This window comes from Muntiacus reevesi, chromosome 7, assembly GCF_963930625.1.
Source record: "Muntiacus reevesi chromosome 7, mMunRee1.1, whole genome shotgun sequence".
NCBI classification, from domain to species: Eukaryota; Metazoa; Chordata; class Mammalia; order Artiodactyla; family Cervidae; genus Muntiacus; species Muntiacus reevesi.
The window spans coordinates 74,196,941-74,221,964 of NC_089255.1; the positions used below are offsets into that span (position 1 = coordinate 74,196,941).

The window sequence follows — 25,024 nt, forward strand, 5'->3', positions numbered from 1 at the left end:
AAGGATAAAATAAGTTTTTATTTATAGTTTTATAGTAAAGGGGAAAGCCTTAACTTGCAAGACAATTCTTCAGCAGTATGTACAACATACTTTTTATTTCCATGGAATGGAATCAAACACGGACTGAGACTACAGAGTATACACTAGAAATCAGCAAATGCCGGGAACAGAGTAGGAAAAAGACAAAGAAATGAGGCCTAAACACACAAAACCCTTCACTGGGATCTGCTGACCGCAGCCAGAACCAGGGCTGGATCACATAATGGGGACAGGTTCCAGGACAGTCGGAAGGGGAGGGCGGGCGAGGGTGGGGAGGGGTCCGCACTGGGGTGCGGGTTTAGTACGAGGTGAACCGCTCTTGGTATTTACATACAAAATCAGTTGGCTCTATTTCTTAGAAATACACACGGAAAGAAAGGAAGATTTGATCATTACTTTATGAATCTGTCACTTTGCAATACCGACATCATCAGAAATAGGGACAATTCACTCAGGTTCAAATTTCAGCAGCAGGAAATAAATATCAAAACATCATCACTGGCCCTCAATACAAAACCTCTACCCCACCCGATCCTCCCTCCTTGGCCCACCCACCCCCTACCACCCCCCGGCGGCTACCGCTCCACTGCTGCCGTCCCCTCACGCCACACAAGCGTCACACGGCCTCCCTAAGGCTAGCTGAGAGAAGCAGGAGTGAAACAGGCCAAGACTCTGCGCTGCAAATCTGTCCCCACTTCCTTTTATACCACAAACTTCTTCAAGGGTCTGGTCTTTCAATAGGAGCGATAAATAGCCTATAGTGGGGGGAAAAAATCCTTAAAAAGAAGGGGGAATAATTCTGATTACTCCAAACTGGTCATCTTCTGAAAGTAGAGCAGTCCACAGATTCACAAAGTCTATCAAACAGAGGTGAGGATGGCCCGGAAGCAGAGGCCTGGGTGGGGCAGGAGTCCCCCGGGCACGTGCCCGGCGGGGCTGGAGGAGCTGGTGGGTGGTCAGGACACCATGTGCTCAGAGGTCTGGCCGGCCGTCTGTCCTCCACAGAAAAAGCTGCCAAGTTGGGGTGTTTTGGTTTAAAAATTCCTGGTGGGGACAGGGAATCCCTGAAGGGAAACGTTTTAAAAAAAAAAACAAAAAAAACGTGGAAATGGGGAAGGAGAATGAGAGCTGTTGTCCAAGAGCTTCTACGTAAAAATAAAATTAAAAAAAAAAAGGAGAAAGAGGAAAAAAAAAATAGTCTCTTAAATGGTTCTGAGGGTTCTAAAGATGAACTGAAAGGAGGATAAGACGACGGAGGAGACAGACAGTTTTTATTGCTGGCCTGCCCCGCGGAGCTTAGCTGGCCTCCATCCGGAGCTTCTTCCTGCTTTGGGGCTCTTCGGGCTCCGACTCCGAACTGGAGTCCGAGCCCCCATCGAAGGCAGAGATGGTGCTGCCCTTGGCGTTGGTGTAGAGGCTGCTGTCTGAGGAGGGGTAGTTGGTCTGCAGTTGGGCACTCGACCTCGCCTTCTCCAGTGCACGGACTGAAAGGCAACCAAGCGAGTGGGTTACAGCCTTCTGGAGACTGGGGAGGAACCGAGTCTCGGGTTGGGGTCCAGCCTGTTCTTCCGAAGGGCATGCTGGCCCCGAGGCTCAGGGTGGCTCATAAGTAACTCCCTTCTGGTGGCTGGTCCACCTGCACACTTCATTTCCCTTCGCCTTTCCCAGTCAGACATGAGCGCTCAGTGGGTACGGCCAGCCACTCTGCAATGCCACCCAACCCTAAAGAGAAGGCGTGTGCTGTCACCCTCCTGCCGTGGAAGCCCAGCACAGAGAGAGGACCACGAGCTCCCTGCGGGACCCAGCAGTGCAGTAACAGCGCAGCTGGCCCGGCAATGCCTGGCTCCACAAGGGTGTGAGGGTCACACGTTAGCAGGGAAGGATGACAGAAGACGTACCAGCCAAAGAGAAGTTTTGGCTTAGCTCTCATGTACAAGATCCACTTGGAAAGACAAGCTGGACACTTGGAAGCAAGTCACCAATACACAGAGTACCTGGGCTTTCCAACATGGAGCCCCTACATGCAGGTTGCTCGGCCCGGTAACCAACCCGCTGCCGCCTCCCGCTGCCCATCCCTCAGTTCAGCTCGTCTTGAGCCTGGAAGGTCAACCCATTTATTTTGGTTTAGTTTATTTTATTTGAGATGTTCTAACCCAGACGGTTACTTGCATTTCCTTTTACTTGCATCTTCCATGAGGGAGGAAGAGAAGTGAATTCCCCAGGAACAAAGAACTTGATCAGCTCTCGCTTTCCCCTGTGGTTGTAGGAAAAGGCGGGTGTGAGCATTGGAGAACAGCATGGGCCTGGCCCATGGGCTGCCCTGAGTGGACTACCGTTGACACGGGGAGCGCTCACTGTCCCTGAACACCTGAAATCTCTGGCACTTCCACAGCACACTCCAATCCAAGGGCCTCACAGCTCTCTGGAGGTACTCGAGGCCAGCTGTGATCCCTACTACCAGCGAAACACCTGAGCCCCAAGAAGAGGAGAGCGAGTAGGTCAGAGAAAAGTCTCCCAAGGGCTAAGCCTTAGACCCCACTGCTCCCTCACCGAAGGCTCAGGTCCTTCCTCAGATGGCTACACTTGACTACAGGCCCAAGCAGCAGGACGGCAGCTGCCCAGGAGCATGGCTCCGTCACTGGCTCTGACTCTGCAGGCCCCGGCGCGAGGCCCTGACCTGGCTGGCGCACAGCAGGGCCAGCTGCCCCACGAGCTCCGCTGCTCACCTTGCTGCTCCAGGAGAGCATTCTGCCGCTTGAGGTCATCAATATCTTGCTGGTGTGTGTGGTTTTTCCTTCGCATATACTGGATATACTCTGTGGCTTTGTCTAGGATTTGGGCCCGGGATGCCTGTTGCAATATGAGAAAAAGCAGAGGGGACAAAATAAAGACCTAGTCCATGCAGCGAGGAAACCACTCCTTTCAGCGAGGGCCACACGAGGGGACAGAAGCAGGAGGGGGAAGGGCACGAAGCGCTAAGTGCTGTCGAGAATCTTCTTTATGCTGGTCAAGGCACCAGCTGCTTTCCACAGCTTACCTCACTGGCACTCTGACAGAGGGGGTTCCACCAGGAACCCGAGACTCAGAGAAGTTTACCGGTTTATTCAAAATCACCAGATAAAGGGTGTAGAGCCTGGATTCAAACTCAGGTCTGTCTCCACTCTGAACTTGTTTCCCACACAATCCCTTTGGTTCTTTAGATTGCTTTCAGGTCTTCGACCAGGCTGTTCTGAAAACATTAGAAGACTACTTAACTGAGAGCTAAGGTCACTCACTCTCTGCTGGGCCTGGCTGCAGGCAGCTGGTCCAGAAAGACAAGATCAAGATCTCAGCTGGAGCTGGCTCAGGATGGGGATGGGTACAAAGGTTTTCCTCAAGGTTCGAGATTTCAGACAAGTGCTCAGACCGTTGTTAACTAGTTCCAACTAAGCCATGTGGCCGAGTCACTATTTCAACCTCTCTGGCTAAAGAGACGTTTGTGAAAGCTGTCAGAGCTTGGTGTCAACACAGGAAGGGCATGAGATTGGGCCATTTCAGGAAGCAACCACACCTTTACCATGGGTGAGGGTAGCCTAGGCACTGCCCTGTCAGAGAAAGAAGTTAATGAGCTAATAAAATGGATGTCAGGTTACTTGGCCCCTGGAGGTCGAACTTGTCTGGGAGATTCCCTGCAGGGTTGCAAACACGGCCTGATTTACTCATGACCAAACAGTCAACAGACTGAACTGGCAGAATGGTACAAGGCCCAGAGAACTGAAGCCCAAGACAAGCTAGTCTAGTAGCTGAAGTCAGGCAGTCATGCTACTGAGGCTCCTGAGCAGAAGCAAAGCTTTCTTTTTTTTTCCATTTATTTTTATTAGTTGGAGGCTAATTACTTTACAATATTGTAGTGGTTTTTCTCATACATTGACATGAATCAGTCATGGATTTACATGTGTTCCCCATCCCGATCCCCTCTCCCGCCTCCCTCTCCACCCGATCCCTCTGGGTCTTCCCAGTGCACCAGGCCCGAGCACTTGTCTCATGCATCCAACCTGGGATGGTGATCTGTTTCACCCTAGATAATATACATGTTTCGATGCTGTTCTCTCGAAACATCCCACCCTCGCCTTCTCCCCCAGAGTCCAAAAGTCTGTTCTGTACATCTGTGTCTCTTTTTCTGTTTTGCATATAGGGTTATCGTTATCATCTTCTTAAATGGCAAAGAAAACAGCCACACTCGGGCGAGCAAAACTATACCCACTTGGAGTAAACCCTGACAAACTCAACTCACAAACTCCAGCATGGCTGGGTATCAGAGAGGTTTGGAAGGCCGGTTTATTCACCAGTTCTCACAAGTACTAGAGTCTCCAGGCTTTCCTCTTATGGCATCCTTAAGGCAATTTCCTCAAAAGGAAACTGTTCATATTCAACCATTTTTATCTGGTGTGAATTATGTGTGGGGCACAGAGCAGACACTGTGGGGAAACAAAATGTATTAGTCATGGCTTCTTTGCCCAGATGCTTACTTACTCGCTAGTTGAGGAGATAAACCTATCTATACACAGACAAAGCACAGGGCAGTACCAGCAAGTGTAACCTGAGTAGGACAGATTACAAAGGCAACGGGAAAGAGGGCTTTTGGCCGGGGTGGTCACCTTGTGCGTGCCAGAAATTAGCCTTGGCTCTGCACAAACAGGCTCCCATCTGAACCAGTGCGTCAGGGTGGGTGAGACTGAGGCGGAATTTGTGGGAAAGCGTTGCTCTGGGCGAGAACAGCACAGGCAACGGCAGGAGGGTGGAGACAGGCCCAGGTCTCTGTCTTCAGCTGAGTAAGTCAGCTGACGTAGAAAGAGTGAGGGCACCTACCAAAGGGGCGTGGGGGGATGGGGTTACAAGGCCACTTCAGAGGCTGCTTCCCATTTCTGCCAAAGGAGACTTATTAGGGTTAATTACTGGGTGATAAAATGGGGGGGGGACAAAAGGGCACATATTTAGAAGGGACTAATTAAAATACCCTGCCTCTGGCTGCTAGAGAGGGGATTAAAAACACATACAGTAGGATACGTGCCAGGATGGCAGGGTGGGGAGAAGAGTTTAGGAATCCGGCAGATGGGGCCTCTGGAGTCCTGTCCTCAACGTGCTCCGTGACCGCAGACACAGTCTCTTGCATGGCTTTTTCTTATCTGACGAGAAACTCTCTGACCCCACTGAGCCTTCCAAATGCTATGCATTCCATCACTGATCTAATTGTCATGCATATTTACATCACAGCCTCTCTAAATTTGCCTATTTTTTTTCGACTAACTGTTGCTCCCAGAATACAACATTAACCTTATTTAACTCCTCATTTGTATCTAGCACAAGGGAAAAAAGCAAAATCTCTGAACAGGAGAGCACTTGCAAATGCTTAGTGCTAAGTTTTAACAAATGACCACACTGAGTAGCAGCCTCAGTGCTACCACTTTCTTCTTCACACATTCATACATGAAATCACGAGGGGTTCATACATGAAATCACAAAGTGAAATGTGAGCTGCGAGCATAGCGCAACAAAGCAAAGAGAAAGATGCTGTGAGAGATGAAGTCTTTCCACCTCAGGGCAGTTTCTGGATGAAAATACAATTCATAGCTGCAAGGTGAACGGAACGTATTGGGATCAAGAGGTCTCCATTGAAGGAGAGATTAGAATTAACCCAGCACCCTCTAGAATGCTAACAAGCACCGCCCTTCTTCCACACCCACTCCTTGCTAAGCAGAAGTACCCAGGCTACTTCAGGTTGTCCCTGACCCCCCCATGAGCATGTCCAAAAACATGGTTCAGTTAACTTTATTTTGCTTTCTCCAGTGTTCTCAACAAGAAGTAAAATCCCACAAGAAAAAATCTGAAGGACAAATGACAGAATTCCCCCAAATTTACAAGTGCATGAAGTCCAGGGAAGAAAAAGCAAAAGGTTGAAGGTAGAACAGGACAGACTCATTGAAAACCCCCACTCTACAAACCAAACCCCCAGTTTAACAAACCATATGAGATCGTGTGACCAGCCACAGCGGGGAGGTGTGGGCAGGACCTTGCCTTTATGAGTTTATACTATGAACAGTAAATGTGAAGCCAGCAAGAATCCTGGGCTTTATGGCCTGGACTATGGAGTGGCCCTGGGCTTTTGGTTTCTGTTTTCTAAATGGTGCCCAGTCGCTGAGTTGGCAATCTTCATGTGAGTGTCCCTGAGCAGATAACACTTGGTAGATCAACATATCCACAGATCGACTGTTGGCCTTTGGATATCCAGGAAGGATCTGAATGATAATCTTTCCTGCTAGTTTTTACCATTAGAAGGCACTAATTCTTATTCTGCCTTTCTCAACAGAAACAGAACCCTTCAATGGTCTGGACACAGTCCCAGCACAGGAGGGCCTGCGGCCGTGGCACCGAAGCGGCACTGGGCCTTCTGGGTAGCTGTGTGAGTTAATGTACAGCAACTGAGACTTCTCTTTCCCTCTGGGAGCCACGTGAAAGGACACTGGACACCCTTGCCAGATGGTGATCCAGAGCCACGGCTGTACACAGCAATATCAATGATGAGGAAAATGGCAGCAGCTGAGGACTTACACAATGCCAGGCACCCTCACACACGCTTCTGATGTGCTCAGTTCAGTTCAGTTGCTCAGTCGTGTCCGACTCTTTGCAACCCCATGGACTGCAGCACGCCAGGCCTCCCTGTCCATCACCAACTCCCGGAGTTGACTCAAACTCATGTTCACTGAGTTGGTGATGCCATCCAACCATTTCATCCTCTTTTGTCCCCTTCTCTTTCTGCCTTCAATCTTTCCCAGCATCAGGGTCTTTTCTAATGAGTCGGCTCTTTGCATCAGGTGGCCAAAGTATTGGAGCTTCAGCTTCAACATCAGTCCTTCCAATGAATATTTAGGATTGATTTCCTTTAGGATGGACTGGTTGGATCTCCTTGCAGTCCAAGGAACTCGCAAGAGTCTTCTCCAACACCACAGTTCAAAAGCACCCATCCTTAGGTGCTCAGCTTTCTCTATAGTCCAACTCTCACATCCATACATGACTACTGGAAAAACCATAGCCTTGACTAGATGGACCTTTGTTGTGTTAGTTCTGATGTGTTAGTTCCCTTATTTTATACATGAAGAAACTGAGGCACAGAGTTGTAACTTGCCTGATGTTAAATAACCAGTAGGTAATACAGTCAAGATTTGAACCCAGGCCTCTAGGACACCCTAGAGAGGAGACTGTGGAACTAAGGAAGAAGATCGATGAAATTTGGAGAGTCAGAGCAGGAAGACAAGGACTACAAAAGAATTACCCAATTTGTCTATAAGGACATCAATGAAGAACCTGGTGAGGGTGGTTTCCTTGAGGAAGTGAATTTAGGTAAATCATCTTCATATAGGTCAGTGGGTGCAAAAGTGACTTGAAACTGAAGCAAAGATGAAGACTGGTTTTTAGAATGAGGTTGAAAAAGTAAGAAATGGAAAAAAAAAAAAAGTAGTGTATAATAATAGCAGCATAGAAGGAAGATTGCTTTTTTTTTTTTTCCTTTTGAGAGGCAAGTGAAACCCAGAGAGTCTCCTAGCAGAGAAGCAGCAAATGCAGAGGAAAAGCCAGAGGATGCAAGCTAGCTGGAAGAGAACTGAGTGGACTTGGGCCCCGGCTCAGAGGAGATGCGGGCTCCCCACACTGCTCTGGCTTTACCACCTAAGAGGAGAAATCTAAAATGGACAGAGGAGACAACCCAGCATGGCTCAGGGGCCCAGTGGGTCCTGCCTCCTCCTGCTCGTCCGCAGCTGCTTGCCTGTTTGCATCTACGTCCAGAGCAGCAGAGATGGAGAAAAGGGCCACCCCAGCCTCCTAAGGCACCCACTTGAACAGAACTCTGCTTGGGAACAGAGTATACTCACCTCATGTGCTGCAGCAAGAATCAACTACGTATTTCACCAGAGGCCCCAAACCCAAGAGTTTGATTCTAATCTGTACCTTTTAAAGGTCCCAAATGATTCTTGAAGTACTTAACACTGATGTTTAGAATGACATCTATGGTTATTAAACCCCAGTTAAGGCAGTGGCTCTCGAAACTTTTCATACAGGGCAAGAGTCCCATACATTTCTGGAGCTGTACATCTTTGTGTTTATATACCAGCCCAAGTTGTTTCAGAAAGCAGGTGGTAAAAGGTGAGGAAGAGAAGAGAAGTACTAGACTGTTGACAACAGAAACATCACTGCTGTTCCCTAGGGTCCTAATGCTGATCCGAGAAACAGTCATCTGTGCTGAATTTATCATTTTTTCCTCCTGTCAAAATCAGATCCTACCAGGCTGATGTAACAGCTGCCCTGTTCTCCTAAGAACCAAAACCCCATATCCTGGGGAATGAAAAACCACTGGCTGACTTACCAGCTGACATGTTTTATTTTGCACTAGTTATTTTAAAGAAAATAAAACCATTATTTTCTGAAACCTGCACAAACTTTTACACATGGTAAAGAAAGGGAGGGCTAGGGCAAAGCTGGTATACATTTTTAACTGATTAAGCCATTTTCTGGAAACAAAAATTAAAGCACCCACACAATAAATTTGGGTCTGCAATAAACTAGTTCATTCCAAAATGGAACCGCCATCAGTGCCAACAAGGGAGGCTAGAAGGCTGTGGGGTCAGAACCAGGCCTCCTGTGCCAGCCCCTCCCAGTCCAAGGGAACATGTTCTTGATTACTAGAGGAGGCAAAGGTATCACACCCCACAAAGGACCTGGGAGCCAGACATCTGTTTAAGGGTCAACACAAGTCATGTTACAAACCCTGTATTCTTTTATCTTGGGCCCGTGGTAGTTTGAGATGAAGGTGTGACACTGTCCCATCAAACTCTGATCATGCAGGACAGGAGCACCAAGCTCCTCCAAAGAGGAAATACGAGTAGATAAACATAGGGAAAAGGACTTACTCTCACAGACAACAGACAAAACACAAAATGAACTATCTCTGGCTTACTAAATTAGTCACCCCCTTCAAAAAAAAAATCCACTGATGGTAGAATTGGTACTCTCAAAACAATACCAAAAGACTAATCTTTATAATTTACTTCAAAAAGAAAAGGAAGAACACATGAAAACTACCCTCCTGGAAAGCATTTTGGCAACACACAGCAAAAAATCAGGTGTTCTTACCACTAGACTCAACAACCCAACTTGTAGAAACCTATTTTATGGAAACAGCCACATCTACCAAGATGTGCATCACTGCATTATTTGTTAAGTTAAAAAACTGGAGGCACACCAGTATTCTTGCCTGGAGAATCCCATGGACAGAGGAGCCTGGTGGGCTACAGTCCAGGGGGTCACAAAGAGTCGGACACAACTGAGCGACTTAACTAACCACACAGGGTAGATGAAATACAAGTTTGTGTTCATAATATAAACTTAGCAAACATAATAGTTGATGTTAATTAAAAATAGACTCTGGAGAGAGATACTGAAAGAGCAACATTCTTCCTTAAAACAAATAAAAATATATTAAAAAAAACAAAAAACAAACTGGAGGCAACCTAAATGGCCCAAAGAAACACACCTGATGTCTAAATATGAACATTCTATCACTTGGGGAAAGGACATGTTATGTGAAAGCAACAAAATACACCCTTTACCCAAGTGAAGCATGCATACGAAAAGACCAGGTGCACTCCTGCTTCTGAGACTCCATCAGTAAACACATGGATTGAATAATAGCAGCTTTAGAGAGAGAGGAAAAAGGAGCCAGCTTTGCTTGACACCCAGTTGGAGATGTCAAATTTCAGTCATATTAAAATGGTGTGCGGGATGGGGAGAGTACGACAGCCACTAGCCACGTGTTGCTAATGAGTACTGAAATGTGACTAGTCTGTACTGAGAAATGCTATAAGCATAAAATACACTGGATTATAAAACAGTGCAAGAAAATAATATAAAATCCCATTAGTAATTTTTAATATACAGATTACATACAGAAGTCATACTTATTTCTGTTGTGTTACTTGCTCAGTCCTATCTGACTCTTTGTGACCCCACGGACTGTAGACCGCCAGACTTCTCTGTCCATGAAATTAGTGGTACTGGATTCCAGGCGAGAATACTGGAGTGGGTCACCATTCCCTTCTCCAGGGGATCTTCTCAACCTAGGGACTGAACCCGGGTCTCCTGCATTGCAAACAGATTCTTTACTATTTGAGTAACCCAGGAAGCGTAAATTAAACAGGATATTAAAATTATTTTCATCTGCTATTTTTTTTTTTACTATGTCAACTAGAAAATTTAGTTGTATTTAAACTAAATTATATTTCAAATGTATTTGTGGCTCTCATTGAACTTTCACTGGACACCACTTATCTTAGAATCTTAGAATAAAGCAAAGGTTGTAGTTGTATTATAGGAATGGAAGGGCTGTTCCTCTTCTTCCCATTTTTCCAAAGTTTTTTGCAATTTTATTAGAGGGGAAAAAAGAAAAAGAAATGCTAGAGGGAAGGCCTAGTAACCAATTCCTGTCCTTTGAAGTCACAGAGTTTCATGGCTCTGTCGTCTTCTCCATGTGGTGAGCCCTCTAGCACTGTGTAGCAGACTTCCAGAAGGATGGACAAAGTTCTTGCCCTCAGGGAGTGCACCCTTCAGTTAGGTGATAAGACTGCTACACAAAAAAAGAAGACAGAGGAGAGGCCCCATGAAGGTCCACTGGGGTGTCAGGGATGGTGATACCCCAGGGTTCTCGGGGTGCGGAGGCATTTGATGTGGGCCGTGACAATGGGCAGGTGGAGGCTGACTGGCAGGGGAGGCCCAGGCAGGGGGAAACACAGGAAGGCACAAGAGCAGGAAACGCGGGGAGCTGGGGAGTCCTTGTAAGTGGGTCTCCTCACTGTGAAATCCCAAAGTCACCTGGGTGGTGAGGCTGGGGTTGAGACCTTGGTGGAAAGAGAGAATTCAGATAAACCTGAGGATGACATTCCTGCACAGAGGAGGGTGTGCACTGCTCCACAACAAGGGAAGCGGCAGAAAAAGCAGGAGGGCAAGTTGGGAACCTTGTTTAGAGAACATGAATACCAGTCCTTACCTCGATGGGCACTGAAAAACCCTTGGAGGCTTTCGCAGTGCAGAAGTATGAAGAAGTCAAATACAAACTGTACATTTACAGTTACTGAGTCCAGAGCTTAAGGGAGATCTGGGCAACTGTGGACAACAACTTGAGATGTAGAAATTTTAAGAAGAAATGCCCAAGTTGGAGTCTGGTCAGATACTAACTGATGGGTAATGAGATGAAATGGGCAGGGCTGTGGTTTATGTTTCCCTTAGAAGACAATCCTTTCGGCAGCCCAGGTATGATGTAGAAATAGTGCTGCTAAATGAACTGCCTGCCTCAAAGGGTGTCCACCAGAGTGAGGCCCTCCCAATGGAACAAGGCCAGGTGGAGAGGGGGCTTCCTTCAGTTAATCAACATTCACTCTGCTTCCTACTGTGTGCAAGGCTCCAAGAGAAGAAATATGACCAAAGATATTCTCCGGGCCTTCAGTACTTACTATACTGAAGTATGGGAAATGGGTAGACAGCCATTAAGTAACTACACAAACACATGCACAGTTACACCTGGGATAAGTGCTTGGGCCACAGGGCTGAGTGAGTTTAACAGGGATACTGACCTTCAGATGGAAGAACTGTTAGGTTTCCTGGTATAAGGGAGCTATTTGATTTCAACATTTACTTGTTAAGGACACTGGGCTTTAATGAAGATGAAACAAATTAGCTCTGTGTTTTGACCTCTTACTTGATGTTCAGCATGTTGTTATTGTTGTTAGGTATAATCCTCTTCCCTAACAAGAGAGCTAGATCCTCAAGAGTAGACACCATGTATTAAACCTCTATGACACTCATACTTAAACACATGAGCACAACCGTGCTGGCTGTGCTGTTTTCGTCAAAGAGCTGAGCAAGCCCACTGTTTCCTCTGGCGCTCACTGCTCAGCTCCGTTCTGGGGACCTACCACGAGCCGAGTCTGTGACAGCAGCTGGCAGAGGCAGTGCCTTCAGAGTCTCACCCAAATAGAAGGGACTCTGACTCACTGCCTAGAAGAACACTCAATTGTTGAGCAGAAGAAACACTGTTTTTCTTTATTTTCATCTTAGGTTATAATCTCTTTTTAACATAGCTCTATCCAAAATGGAGAAATCCAGAGCACCACTGCCTAAGAGAGCAATGAAGTATGATAAACAGGCATTTAGGAAGAGACTTAGAAGATGAGAAATTACTATAAACCACCATTTAGCTACACATGGCAATGCTGTAACGGAATCTTGTATCACTGAAGTCAACCATGCCAAGCAGACACTGTGATTGGAGGCAATCTCTCTGGTGCAGGGGCTGGGGCTAACTTATTGGGGGTGGGGGCACAGTTAGGGCGCCATGAAAGGCAAACTGACATGCTCACCACCAGGTATACCATTCCCCACCCCAGACACATACAACAGGGTGAGCTCAGAGCCAGCAAGCCATTGGGCAACACTCCCTGGGACCCACCTAAGGACCCTTAAAACAAAGAATAATTCTGTTCAAGAACAGTAGTGTTTTCCTTTGCAAAATGGGGCCACAGTTGTTTCCGCCCTTGTTTCCTTACTCCTGGTGGCTCAGACGGTAAAGTGTTTGTCCGCAATTGCAATGTGGAAGACCTAGGTTCGATCCCTGGGTCAGGAAGATCCCCTGGAGAAGGGAATGGCAACCCACTCCAGTACTCTTGCCTGGAAAATCCCATGGACGGAGGAGCCTGGTAGGCTACAGTCCATGCGGTCACAAAGAGTCAGACACGACTGAGTGACTTCACTTTCACTCACTTTCCTTACTCTGGTTGACTGGCTTATAGTCCTAATTCCATTCTATCTTTCCTGTGGGCTCCAAGTCCAGCTGAAAACTTATGGGAAACAAGACTCAAGCAACGTGAGCTCGAGAGGCCCCTTGCAAACAATGCGATCTATGGCAAAACCCAACTGGATTGTCTGTCAACCATAATCATCTATTTCTCAGAGCAGCAATACAGACCCAGACAAATGTATAAACTTCAGTGACCCTTAACTCTGCACTTCAGTGTTGCCTACATATGCTACTTCAGGGGAGAACATTTTAGTAGTAACCCTAGTATGACGCACTTCCAGGGGAAGCTCCCAATATAAAGACAAGGCGTAAAAATTTAAGGAAATGTCTTTACAACGTTCTAAAGTTGTTTATCCCTAGGGTGTGGTAGAAAGACTAACTCAGCAATTGGCAGTCCTGAGTTCTAGTCCCTGTCTAGCTATGGACTGGAATCATGATCTTGAGCCTGCTCCCTCATCTCTCATATGTAATAATGGCAGGAGCTAGCAGTAGTAATTTTCCAATTATGACAGTGTAATAACTGTCAACTCAACTCAGAGAACTACTGTGCAGACTTCATCTTATATTGCAATACAGATATTAGTTAATACTGACATTTTATTTAAACAAAAGGTGAACATCTTATAGTAAAATATAGGAAACAAAAGACAGGGTTTGGGTCTCACATTTAAAGCTGTTTTTTTTTGGGGGGGTGTGTTTTAGTACAAGTATCCCCCATTCTTGGTTAGGATCCAATTCAATCAGTACTAGTTTCCCTTTAAAAGACAAAAGGCTTAGAACACGAAGGTCAAATAGTCCCAATACTAAGAGAGAAGTCACCTGGAACATACAGATGCGCACATCAAAGGAGACTGGGGGCCTTCCCTTCGAGAAACTGATCTAAGCACCCCCACAACTCACAGGGCAAAATGATCAGTTCAGGATTATTTACATAATGTCAGAACCTTGACTGCTGCAATCCAAATCAAGAATTAGCCAATTTCCTTTGGTTCTAACACCACTTAAAAAAAAAAAATTGCAACATTCAGTGAACACTCGGAAGTCTGAGGAACTAGAGCATTCTGCCAGACTCAATGCAGCACCTGCAAACAGCGTCAGCAGACAAGGAAAATAATAACGATGGTGACACTTAGTGGGAAAGGGCTGGGGTTCAACCAGAGGTCATACCACTTCCTTTATTCATGCTCAACACGAACATTTGGACTAGAACACAGAAGCATCCTGAAATTGGGAAGGAACCTGGTGAGCTGCCACTGGTGCTCTGTTCATCTGCTTGAAGAAATCTGGCCCCTTGACCACTCTTCTCCCCTGTTCCTGCTGCTTCTCTGACTACATCTCCTGCCACTGGCCCTTCACTCACTCCATTCTGGCCACCTCGGCCTGTCTCCTTGAGAGGCCCAGGAATGCTCCCAGGCTCCCGCCCCTGGGCTATTCCACTTGCCTCCCCTGGCGTGGAATGCTCATCACCAGAGAGATGTATGGTTGAAGTCTGTTACCTTGCCAGTGTGTGTTTTTTCGGTCCGCCCCAATGAAAACTGCAATTCTTCTTTCCTTGTTTAATTTTCTCGATAGCACTTATCTGACATAATACGTATATATATTTAATTATTAGTTCGTTTTCAATCTTTTCCTCACCAGACTAAGAGCTGCTTTCACCTGCTTTGTTCACTGCTGTACTCCTAGTATCTAAGACTGCCTAGCATCCAGCAGATCCCCAGTGTTTGTGAATGGAGTCAGTGAGTACATGAATGGGTTACAATGAATGACAACTATTTGTAAGGTTTGTAAGGTTATCAAATTCAAACTGTCAACTTCCTTGAAGAAATGAGACAACAGGATTATGGTAATATGATTTTTAAGGACCTAAGGAAGAATGTTACAATAATGTAAAAAAGATTAGGTAAGAAAAAGGTAGAGTTGAGCTCTTAAGAACTGATCTCTCCCAAAGTGATCCCAAATTTAAGAATTATCAGACAGCTAGTTATAAATACAGATCTCTAGGCGTACCTCCAGAAAGACAGACTCAGTAGTGACTCTGAAGGAGGTGGTCTTCAGGCCATTTCTTGGGATATACTGTCCCGGCACCACTCCTGGTTAGATGTGAGACTTAGAAAAAGGTAGCTCTTGTCCATTTATTTCACCAAAGACGTTTTAGTTGACATCATGACACATGAATACATACCTACTGTCAATAGCTCAGGTAAGCGCAAGAAATAATCCTCTGCACGTGTGCACTCTGACTAAAGGGTGAGCCTCTCTCCCCATCATGCAGATTTCCTGTGGTGCTCTGACAGTGCTGTACCCAGGAATGCTGTTATTCCAGGTAAGCACCTTGGACCAAGGCCATTAAGTCAAGTCCACACTAAGTAGGTCTAACCCATGGCAAATTCTGGTTTTGCAATACTAGGTATTTACACGGCCTGTTTTATGTTTTTCATAAAGGTCAGACCCATCTCATGCTTCAACCACACAGTCACACCTTAGATAAGCTATACAGCACATGGCTTACCAGTGTGGCAGTATAAATACAATGAAACCATCATGGCATCCAGTTTCATTGGCCCAGGTTGAATTCTGGATAACCAAACCAACCCAAGACTCCTACCACAGAGCTAAATCTGGAGAGCCATTCAAAGCACACCTGAGAGCAATGGTTTTTCTTAACATGGTTGCTTCTTGAAACGCTGCATTATTGAACCAAAAAAACAACCAGATAGACAGACAGACAAACAAAAAAAACAGGTCCTCTTCCAAATTTGTCACTCACGCCACTGACCAGATGCAGAAAGCAGCCAGTTATATTGTCAAGGATGGAACTAACTGTGTGCAAACACATATTTTCTCCAAATTTCAAGGACTGACCCTAACCTATAGGCTTTTCAGTCAAAGCTGTGGACTTTGCATTTCAAACGTAGAAACAGTTGGTGCCTACCTCTCCAGGGAAAATAGTTTCTGGAAGGCCACCAATGGGGTAGAGGGATGGGGGAAGAAGAGTGGTTCTTTTTCTCTTTCATTTCATGTGAACATGTTTCTTTACTCAAGTTCACATTTAAAATGTTCTTTATATATATGCCTTTGGAATAATAACTACTCTTAGACTGGGAGATCACTGGTGTCCAGATTGGTTTACATACATTCCTGGGAGGTTTCATTTAAATAAGTACCACTTGGAACCATACGAAAGGAATTCCCATGGAGGTCCAGAAATCCTTAGCATTATCCCAAACTACTGTATGCTTCTTGTTATAATAACTTCTTGAATGAGTAATTTATATGTAATATTAATTTTAAAAGATACCTCCTACTGATGTCTTAACAAGCAGCTCCATTACATCTGACATGGTTTGTTAAGGATGAACTAAAGAATAGGTAAGATGTGTGATGACTCCCTGAAGAATCAAAGATGAAGGAAACCATGCCACCCAAACATCCCAGACTCCATTTCTTTCTGGAAAGGTGGGCATCCTGCTAAGCCCCACAGTGCGTTCTAAGCTCTTGGTGGCTCATCAGCTTTCTCAATAAACTCACCTTCTCTCCTTGGAGTGATGGGACCGAGTCCCGCAAACTGTGAAAGCTGTCTTTGATGTGGTCCCTACGTTTCCGTTCCAGTGCATTATGATGAGCCCGTTTGTCAGCCTGGAAGAATGGGAAAAACAGCACATTAGCAGGGTCACTCCTCCTGCCATGCACAGGTGAGTGGGGACAGCCTGGAAGTATATGCTGTCAGCGCAGTCCCAGGTGACTGGACTGGGAAGGATTTGTCGAGGTGGGCAGTTAGGAGTCTCCAGAATTAGGCTCTGCTAAAGGGGGAGAAAGGGGTGAGCAAGGCTTGCGACAGGAACATCCAAAGTAGCTCGATGCATCCAGCTCATGCATAAGTAAAATAAAAGTTATTCATGGGGACAAAGCGTGACTCCTGTAACATCAGTTTTCTCCCACAACTTACTTATGTGACAGAACAGCTGCCAGTCCCATGGCTAGGAGGTGGCCAGGGAAAAGCTGCAGTGGGCCCCTTCCTAAGAGGTGATCACCCACACTGTAAGAGAATCCCCTTGGTAGGGACCCAGGAAAGGAGTCAGGTCACTGGTACAGTACTTCTTTCATGTGAAAACATCACCATGGGTCTGCTCTGGTCTCCACCGTGCTAAAGGGTACTAGTTTTAAGACCTGCTTGCCAAATGATATGTGAGAAACTAAAACCTCTGGAAAACCTAGATGCATGAAGCTGAGATCACCACGACAAAGCTGATATAGACGACAACTGCATTCTGAGCTATTTTTTTTTAAAAGCGCATCCAAGGTGCTATTCTGCCAAAGGCCTTCCCTTCACAGGCTGCCAGAAAGGTAGTTCTTAGACAGCAAACCTTCTGATACCCACATACTCTGAATAAATTTCTTCAGGCACCTGTGGCAGGTCATGCTTATTTGGCAGTAGCTAAATACCCACAGACCAAAGTATTTATCCTGTCCTGCTGAGAATCACAAAGAACAAGCAGCTGAGAAGGACAGAGACAGTCAACAAATCAGGGACGGCAAAACACACTGGTTTCAGATGGAAGACAGTGCGGGTGAATGCTGCAAGGGAGCTTCGGCAGACCCCCATTACAGGGGCAGTCCCTCCAATGGAGCACAAATGCTGACTTAACCTAAAGCAGGAACGTCACATCGGCACTTTGGGAATTAGTGGAAATACTGTACTCTGAGAATTTACCCCCAGTACATGAGGTTGCACTGAGCTAACCTAAAGAGGACATCTGGACATAGGAAGCTCAGGTAGCTTTAACCTACCCAGACACAGAACCTGCAATTTTAAAAATAAAGCAACAGGAGTAAACAACTTGGCTTAGCACAAGAAAGGCTCAAATGAATCTTTGTACTAGACAAGACATTCAGACAGAAGTCTATAAAGACAAGAGTTATGGGAATGAAAGGACTTGAAATTCTAGTATCTAATCCTAAAAGTCTGAGTCATGACTGAGGAAGAAGAGGCTGGGAGCAGCTGTGGTAATTTTAGTCACTTCCTGGTCTCTCAAGCACACCTCTGTTCAACAGCTCTGTTGAACAGGACACATGGTTCCCATCACAGCCACGCTTCTCCATGGCATAGCGCTCGTTTTTAGGGCAGATGCCTGGAACACAGCTAAAGCTCTCCTCATCTTACGTCTGGATTCTCTGTAAAAATGAATGTCTGCTGAACTTCAGTGATAACGTGGAATTTACGGGGAAACTGAGGGAATGACCAGATCACCTGAGCCTAGAAGGTATCATACAGCATTAGAGCAAGAAAACTGCAGGTACCTTGTCAGTTATATGAATAGCTTGAAGGAATTAAACATACTTAAGTACCTAGTCCTTTTCTAACTTACCATTCCCTCTAGTCATCTATTGATAAGGTAGTTAAGTTGGGCTGGTGGGCTGGTCCTTAGACCTAAAACTTAAGAGGGCTGAGAGATGGCATTTGGCACTATCTGTCTCCCCTGTGTTTGCTACACACTCCCTAGGATGGTTTATTTACATGCAAATTAATTGCCCAGCTTTGGTATCCAGCAGCAGCCCAAGATACTCCTGTCTACTAAATCACCCTGATTCCTGGCCCTCCTCCCAGCTGTGCACAGAAGCAGTGACACCAGTTACCCACAATCCTTCTTGTTGATACAAATAAAATTCTAATTGTCTGTTTTCTTTCTGGGAGAGCCCTGCAAATCTCAGATGGCTAGAATCAAGTTGGACTTGGTTTCACTCAGGCCTGCACTAGAAGGGTGGAGCTAAGTATAATCTAACACCAAAATCATCCCCACAATGCATTACCCCCTTCCCATTCACTGAGCTCTGAAAGGACTCAAATGGACAAGTCTTTCGGTTAGAGGATTGTAAGTGAACTTGGCTGTGGACCATCAGCAGAAATCTTGGCTTCTCATCTGGGGAGCCAGCCAACTTTGAGAAGTTGGCTCAACAAGGAAAGGCAGCAGTCCACTGCCTGGTAGAAAGCCTGGGCTGGGGCTGTTGTTCTCAAAGCAGTGGATGGAATTTCTGTGGTGGTTCCAGGGCCCATTTAACCAGCAGAAGAGTGGAATCTCAGCCCAATCCCTGCTGCCATGTCCATCCCCAAGCTGCTCCACTTAACCAGAGGCCATTTTAGAGCTCTCTGAGACAATGTCAATAATGTATTTTTTCTTCTTCTCAAGCCTCATTTGAAAGAGCAAGTTAAAAACATGCAGAACTAACATGCCTAATTCCAGGCAACTCTGATTAAATAATACCTCTAGTGGCTTGAAAGACCATATGAAAAACCTTTACACGAGACTGAGAATTCTGTTTGGGAAACAATTTCCAAATGTCTAGCCGGATGAATTCCCCTCCCCTGCAACTCACCCAAATGAAGGGCCAGTTGCCAGGCTTATCACTGCTTTGTTAACTATCTTCACTTGCTGGCAACCCTTTTTGAAAGGGCCAAGATTTCAGAACTGAGAATTAAAAACTGGGTGAAGATTCCCAGTATAAGGCATCTGAGATCCTTCCACAAACTCAAAACTAGTTAAGAAAAAAAAAAGGGGGGGGGGGGAGTGGTGGGAAAGGGCCAAACAATTGTGTGTCTTGAACAAATAAAGCTCAACTCAGATGAGCCAGCTTTCTCTTACCTATACTGAGGAAGATGTTTGATAATGAAAACAGGTGCTACCAGACAAATTCTAGAAGACAAAAGAGGCATTCTTGGGCTGTACAGCAGGCCCCCAAATACCTCCCCTATACCTTCTACAAGAGCAGTGACCGGACGCTGTCACTCTTTAAGCAAGCTGGATTTGCAGTTTCTGCCAGACAAGCCCTCCTTCAGGGCATCCCAGGCTAACAGAAACACTAAAGGGCCGTGTGATACTGAAGAGTGGCCCACAGATGCTCGACAGGAACTCCAACACCAAATCGATTCCAGCTTTGACATCTCTGCCAAGGTTTTTATTCAGCCTCTCAGTATTATTTCCCCCAAACTTTCCATACTGGCAGCCAGAACACGAGTCTTCACCTACAATTTGTCCATCTCTGACACTAACAAGCACTTGTTATCTTAAGTGTTGTTAAATGTTGAAGGCAAACATTATTTCCTTAGCCAAGAAGTTGCTAAACTGGCAGCAGGTCATTCAAGCTAAGGAAGGCTGTTCAAAACTGAGGGAATTTTTAAAAATTACTTCCTTCCAACTTACTGCATAGAGAATACATCTTCCTTTGAGGCATTACATCAGATAGCAGCATTATTTCCCACAAGTTCTAGGGAGGCAAATCGCATGGGGAAATGAATGTTCCATTATGCAAGGATGCCTAAGGTTCTCCAGAGCAATGCCATCTCTTGCAGATTACCTGACACCTAATTCCATCTATAAGGGGAGTCTTCTCAAATCAATATAGAAAACTCCCACCATATATGGGATTAAGAGTTGATCTGTAAACATTTACTGCCTTTAAGAAATTTAAGTTATATTTTAGAAGGAAGATTGTGTTGCTTATGATTACTTAATAAGGTATTCTTATTAAACACTAATGCTGGAAATACATAGGCTCAAAATTCTCATCAGAAAAGATCTATTTACTATTTCTGATGGGAAGTAGATAGGATAAATAAAACTGAACTTCTAAGCAACTTAATTCACTTTAATCAACATGAAATCTGCAACATGAAATTATGGGCAGCTTGGATGAGAAACTCACTAAGGTCCTTAATAGGAGATATAAATGGCAACTTCCCAACACCTCTCCAGCTTCAGGCCAACTGCCTGGTATACGTTTTTAATATCCAATACATATGTTGTGTTTTCCAGGCTATTCAAAAAATCACTTGGTGCCTTAAAAAACTTGGGAAACATATCATATAAATACACCATCATTCTATAGCCATTTTCCTTGATCAACAATGTTACTATTACTGGCATCCTGGAAAAAGACTTAAATATAAGATCACCCTTCCGTAAGTATTTTTAGGAACCAAACTTGGCATCCACATCACTGTGAACACTCTAAACCGACACAAAGTACATGTATCATGTAGCACTTTTGCCATGCAACTAATTCAGGGTAAAAGACACTAATTTCCTGAGTAAATTTCAATCTCAAAGGTGATCAACCAAGCTCATTCCCCTCTGAATACATCGCAATTCCTAAAAAAAAAAAAACAAAGAGCTCTGAGAGGTTAAAAATATTTCATACCAGAAAGGTCCAGAAACAGAATTGTACAAATCTGTTTCTAACCACCCCCCAGATAGGTATGCTGTAACTGAAACACGTGCAGCTGTCATTAAGAATAAGCTGAAAAAGACTGTGGGTTTCTAACACACTAACCTTAGTCCTATGTTTCTCATATACTTTCATTCCTTAAAAAAAAAAAAACAAAAAAATAACCCCAAACAGAAATAAAACAAGTTATTACCCTGCATGAAATATACCTGCCCAAGAAAACTCTTTGAAATGCAACTTTTTTCCTCCAAAGAATAATAAAAATAAGATAATATCAGTGACATTATGAGATATAGTGAATTTACTAATAAAAATTATTGTTTGGGATTACTTCCTTTAACAAATCTTACTAGTCACTGAAGAAGTTGTTTTCCGTTTGCACTGAGGCAACAATAAAAAATACTTGTCAAGTCAGTTTCACTTTCTGTTACTTCAAGCCTCTGTTCTTGCTGAATGAATATCCTACATTTCTTATGCAGTAAAGCCGTAGCTATTATAGTTACATTATAAAACGTGAATGAATTTCTCTTTCTGTATTAGGACCCACAGGACCTTTTCAAAATAACTTCTTAAAAGTTCTTCTGTAGTCCTAAATATTTGGTTGTTCACAGTCCATATCCTTTTCTGAACTAAGGCAAAGCTTAATCGTTCCCCCCAAGTTAAAAAAATATATTTATCTATACTAAATGTCAGGAGATGGACAGACATAGTCACACCTGGAAAAAAATAAAATCCTTTTAACCCTATGTATTCACAATAATTGCTTGATATGCTGCAAAATTTGTCTACTGCTGCTTCTCTCTATGCCAGTGTGATTATCTTGCAACAGGTTAACATTTAAACTTCTCAGCAAGTAGGTATGTCAAATTAAAAACAAAGGGTCAAACCCACTCCCTCTGCCCACCCTCCAAAATCAAAGGGAAAAGTTTAAGTACTTTAACATCAAACTTAAAATATCTAGACAAAACAATGAGATTAGCACCCTAGGAGAGTGGAAACATTTTAATAATTTAATAAAACAATTTACATCAACAGCCATGTGCATGGATATTTTGAGAAGCAGAAAACTCTCAGGAACTATACACCAAAATTTCATAAAGAAAATTTTTCTCACAGTGGAAAGCTGATATAATTTCAATTTAAATAATCATTCTTCAATGGAAGCCTAAACAACCCCTATTCTCCAATTCTGATCAAGCCCGAGGGCAGATTTTATAACTGGAGACTTGGAGGAAAACAGACCAGATTTCAAACATGAAATTCCATGTTTATATTATTAAGGATAATAGTAGCTGAATAAAAGGAATTCAATTTCCAAATGTATGCAGAGATATTAAGTATCTAACAATACTGCAAATATTCAAAGTATTGTCTTCAAATACTCCAAGGAAAAATAAATTCTTTTTTACTGACTATTTGGAACAACTGCATTGTTGGGTTTTTACGGAAATACCAGCTCTCAACAAGTACACTTTTTCTCAATATCTAACTGCTTTGATAACCTCAGAATTGAGCAGGTACAAGAGGGCTTGCTTTTACTCTGTGATAAATTCTTAGACCAGAGGTCTCTAAGTGGCATCCTTGAAATTCTAACAAGCCCCTAAACAACTTGATTGTCTCACACATCATTTTAAAAATCAGAAAAATAACATAAAAGTCTGGATTTTTAATCTTTCTTCCAAAATAGGAAGATGAGACAACACTTAGCCTGATTCTCACATAACAACCCACTGGACTACAGTGGCTGCCTTTTCAGAAGACGCATATGTTCTTTAGTTCCCCAGTTCTCACCTCTGCTCTCTACTTCATTCCTGACGATCTCACTGCCTGGATCCTCTGGAAGCATCTAAATTTGGGGGCTCCATTCTATCTACTCCCTACTGCTCCCATCTGTCAAATGTTAGACAGCATGATTTACTTATGTCTCTTCCTCCCTGATTCTGATTTATTTTGTATCTATTCTTTTTTCGTTCCTCTGTTCTATTCATGGAACACCCATAGTACTGTCTCAAGGACATGAGATTAGTGTCTATCTTAAATCCACAGAATCATCTACTGAGAAGATTTATAACAAAAACTTTGAGAAATTACTGACAACACTGTATAGTCTCAACCATCACGTCTTAGCAAACCTCTCTCGGCAATGCCACTTTTCTTCAACAATTCTTTTATTGCCTTTATACTGCTCCTTCAACTAAAATACAGTCAGACCACAATAAGCTGCTGAATGTGACACCTTCAGATTCAACCTTTGGCTCCTCTACATTTCCAATGTCTGCATTAGAATAACACCACATTGTGTGAGATTCCATAGGTCTACAGCAGTCACATGACTTTTGGTTAAAGGTGATTACTGCATGTGGCTTCAACTTCACACAGCCATGGTTTAGAACCTACTTCTTCCTAAGTCAATCTGACCACTCTTCCCTGAAGTAATACTTCAACTTACTTTAGCATGATGCACTTCTCATTTCCCACTTACATAGTGACAGCTAGAGCCCCCATCTGAAAACTATGGAAGGATTCATTTCGTTGCATACAACTTCTCTCACTCACCTACATTCACGGAAACTTATCACCTGAGAATCCAGAATTATGAGATTCGCAAACCACCCCCCGACCACCACCTAGATCCCCAGAGCTAGGCCCCACCTCACCTTAGCGGTTAACAGGTGAGTTTACTACAACATTAAAAGTAACAGAACAATCTCTTTTTCTCTCCGACCCCAAAAAGGACTAGAATTGAACGGAAATGAAAATGAAATGGAGAGTAGGAGACGTACCGCAGATTGAAACCTCGGTTGCTCTTCCTGGAATAAGAGAGAAAAAAAAATAGAAAATATAGAAGTTATTTTTACACTTCACATTCAATAATAAGAAAGAAAATGCCGGCGTCAGAGGAAGTGGCGGGTGGGGAGTCAGCCCTACCCCACCTTCCCCATCCTACGCCCCCATCCCCCCCTAGCGGGATCGGGTAGCTGGGCAGGGGGGTCTCGAGCGCCGCCCCTCCTTCCGGGATCCGATCCGGGACAGAAGGGGATCCAGAGCACTGTCTCCTTTCCTCGCACCCAGCTCATGGCATCTGGGCACTCCCAATTCCTCTCCACCCTCCTTCATTCCCCAGGATCCGCGGGTCACGGGAGCAAGGGGTCGCGCGCGGACGGGGCAGGTCCTAAGCGCAGAACCCCCTCCCCAGGATCCGGACAATGGGATCCCCGGGGCACCCCGTCCCTGTCCCCCGGATCCTGAACGGGATAGGATGAGAACGGGAGGCCGCAGCACCTTCCTCCACGGGGGAGGTTGGGGTCCCACAGGCCGCGTGTCTCCTCCCCACCTCCAGTCCCAGAAGGCCGCTCCGGCCAAGAGCCCGGAGAGAGCGAGCCGGGAGCGCGACGGAGGGGGTCCCGGCCCAGCGGGGGAAGGGGAAGGAGGCGGCGGCTGCCCGGCCCCCTGCCGCCGTCGCTCTGCTGAGAACCCCGGCCGCTGTCCCCGCCTGACAACCCGCAAGGGAAGGAAGAAGCCCCAGGACTCACGTCGCTCTCCACCTCGATGTCATCGTTATCGCTCATTTCCTACGGCCCAGGGAGCGGCCACTGCAGCGGCGGCAGGGAAGGGGGAGGGGTGGAGGGGAGGGGGAAGTCACCGACAACAACAAGCCGAGTCCCCCCCCACACACACTCACTCACTCACTCACTCACTCGCTCTCTCACTCACACACACACACACACAACACGGGCGAGAACCACCTCCTCACTGCAGCACCGGATCAACGGCGGCACGCACGCCCGGTCGGCCCCCTGCCACGTGACCGGGCTCGTCACGCTGGGGCCGCCGAGACTTGTAGTCTTTGTCCCTTTGACTTACGGCCCAACTAACTCCAAAAAAACT

The 25,024-nt window shown here is 45.1% G+C and overlaps 1 protein-coding gene across 6 annotated transcripts; it reads right to left on the reverse strand.

Annotated features, from left to right (window-relative positions):
- MAX (MYC associated factor X) lies at positions 1-25,024 on the reverse strand. Of its 6 annotated transcripts, XR_010663951.1 has the most exons (6): positions 24,670-24,936; positions 23,920-23,946; positions 16,445-16,552; positions 2,766-2,889; positions 2,193-2,293; positions 1,385-1,523 (listed from the first exon to the last, which is right to left on the reverse strand). XR_010663951.1 is itself a non-coding variant. In XM_065941126.1 (5 exons), exons 1-5 carry the CDS (start codon positions 24,703-24,705, stop codon positions 1,336-1,338), a joined length of 483 nt encoding a protein of 160 aa, XP_065797198.1. In that variant the 5' UTR covers positions 24,706-24,924; the 3' UTR covers positions 1-1,335. The 6 variants fall into 6 exon arrangements, 5 of the variants coding, with proteins under 5 accessions (XP_065797198.1, XP_065797199.1, XP_065797200.1 ...); XM_065941126.1 differs by lacking the exon at positions 2,193-2,293 and having other exon boundaries at positions 1-1,523; positions 24,670-24,924; XM_065941129.1 differs by lacking the exons at positions 1,385-1,523; positions 2,193-2,293 and adding an exon at positions 2,303-2,508 and having other exon boundaries at positions 24,670-25,008.

Excerpts from the sequence above, each read along its gene's own strand:
- MAX (XM_065941126.1), bottom strand. The coding sequence starts at position 24,705 with ATGAGCGATAACGATGACATCGAGGTGGAGAGCGAC. Across the intron at positions 16,553-23,919 it reads AACCGAGGTTTCAATCTGCG|GCTGACAAACGGGCTCATCA; the intron begins GTACGTCTCCTA and ends CCATTCTTCCAG. Across the intron at positions 1,524-2,765 it reads TGCTCTCCTGGAGCAGCAAG|TCCGTGCACTGGAGAAGGCG; the intron begins GTGAGCAGCGGA and ends GTTGCCTTTCAG.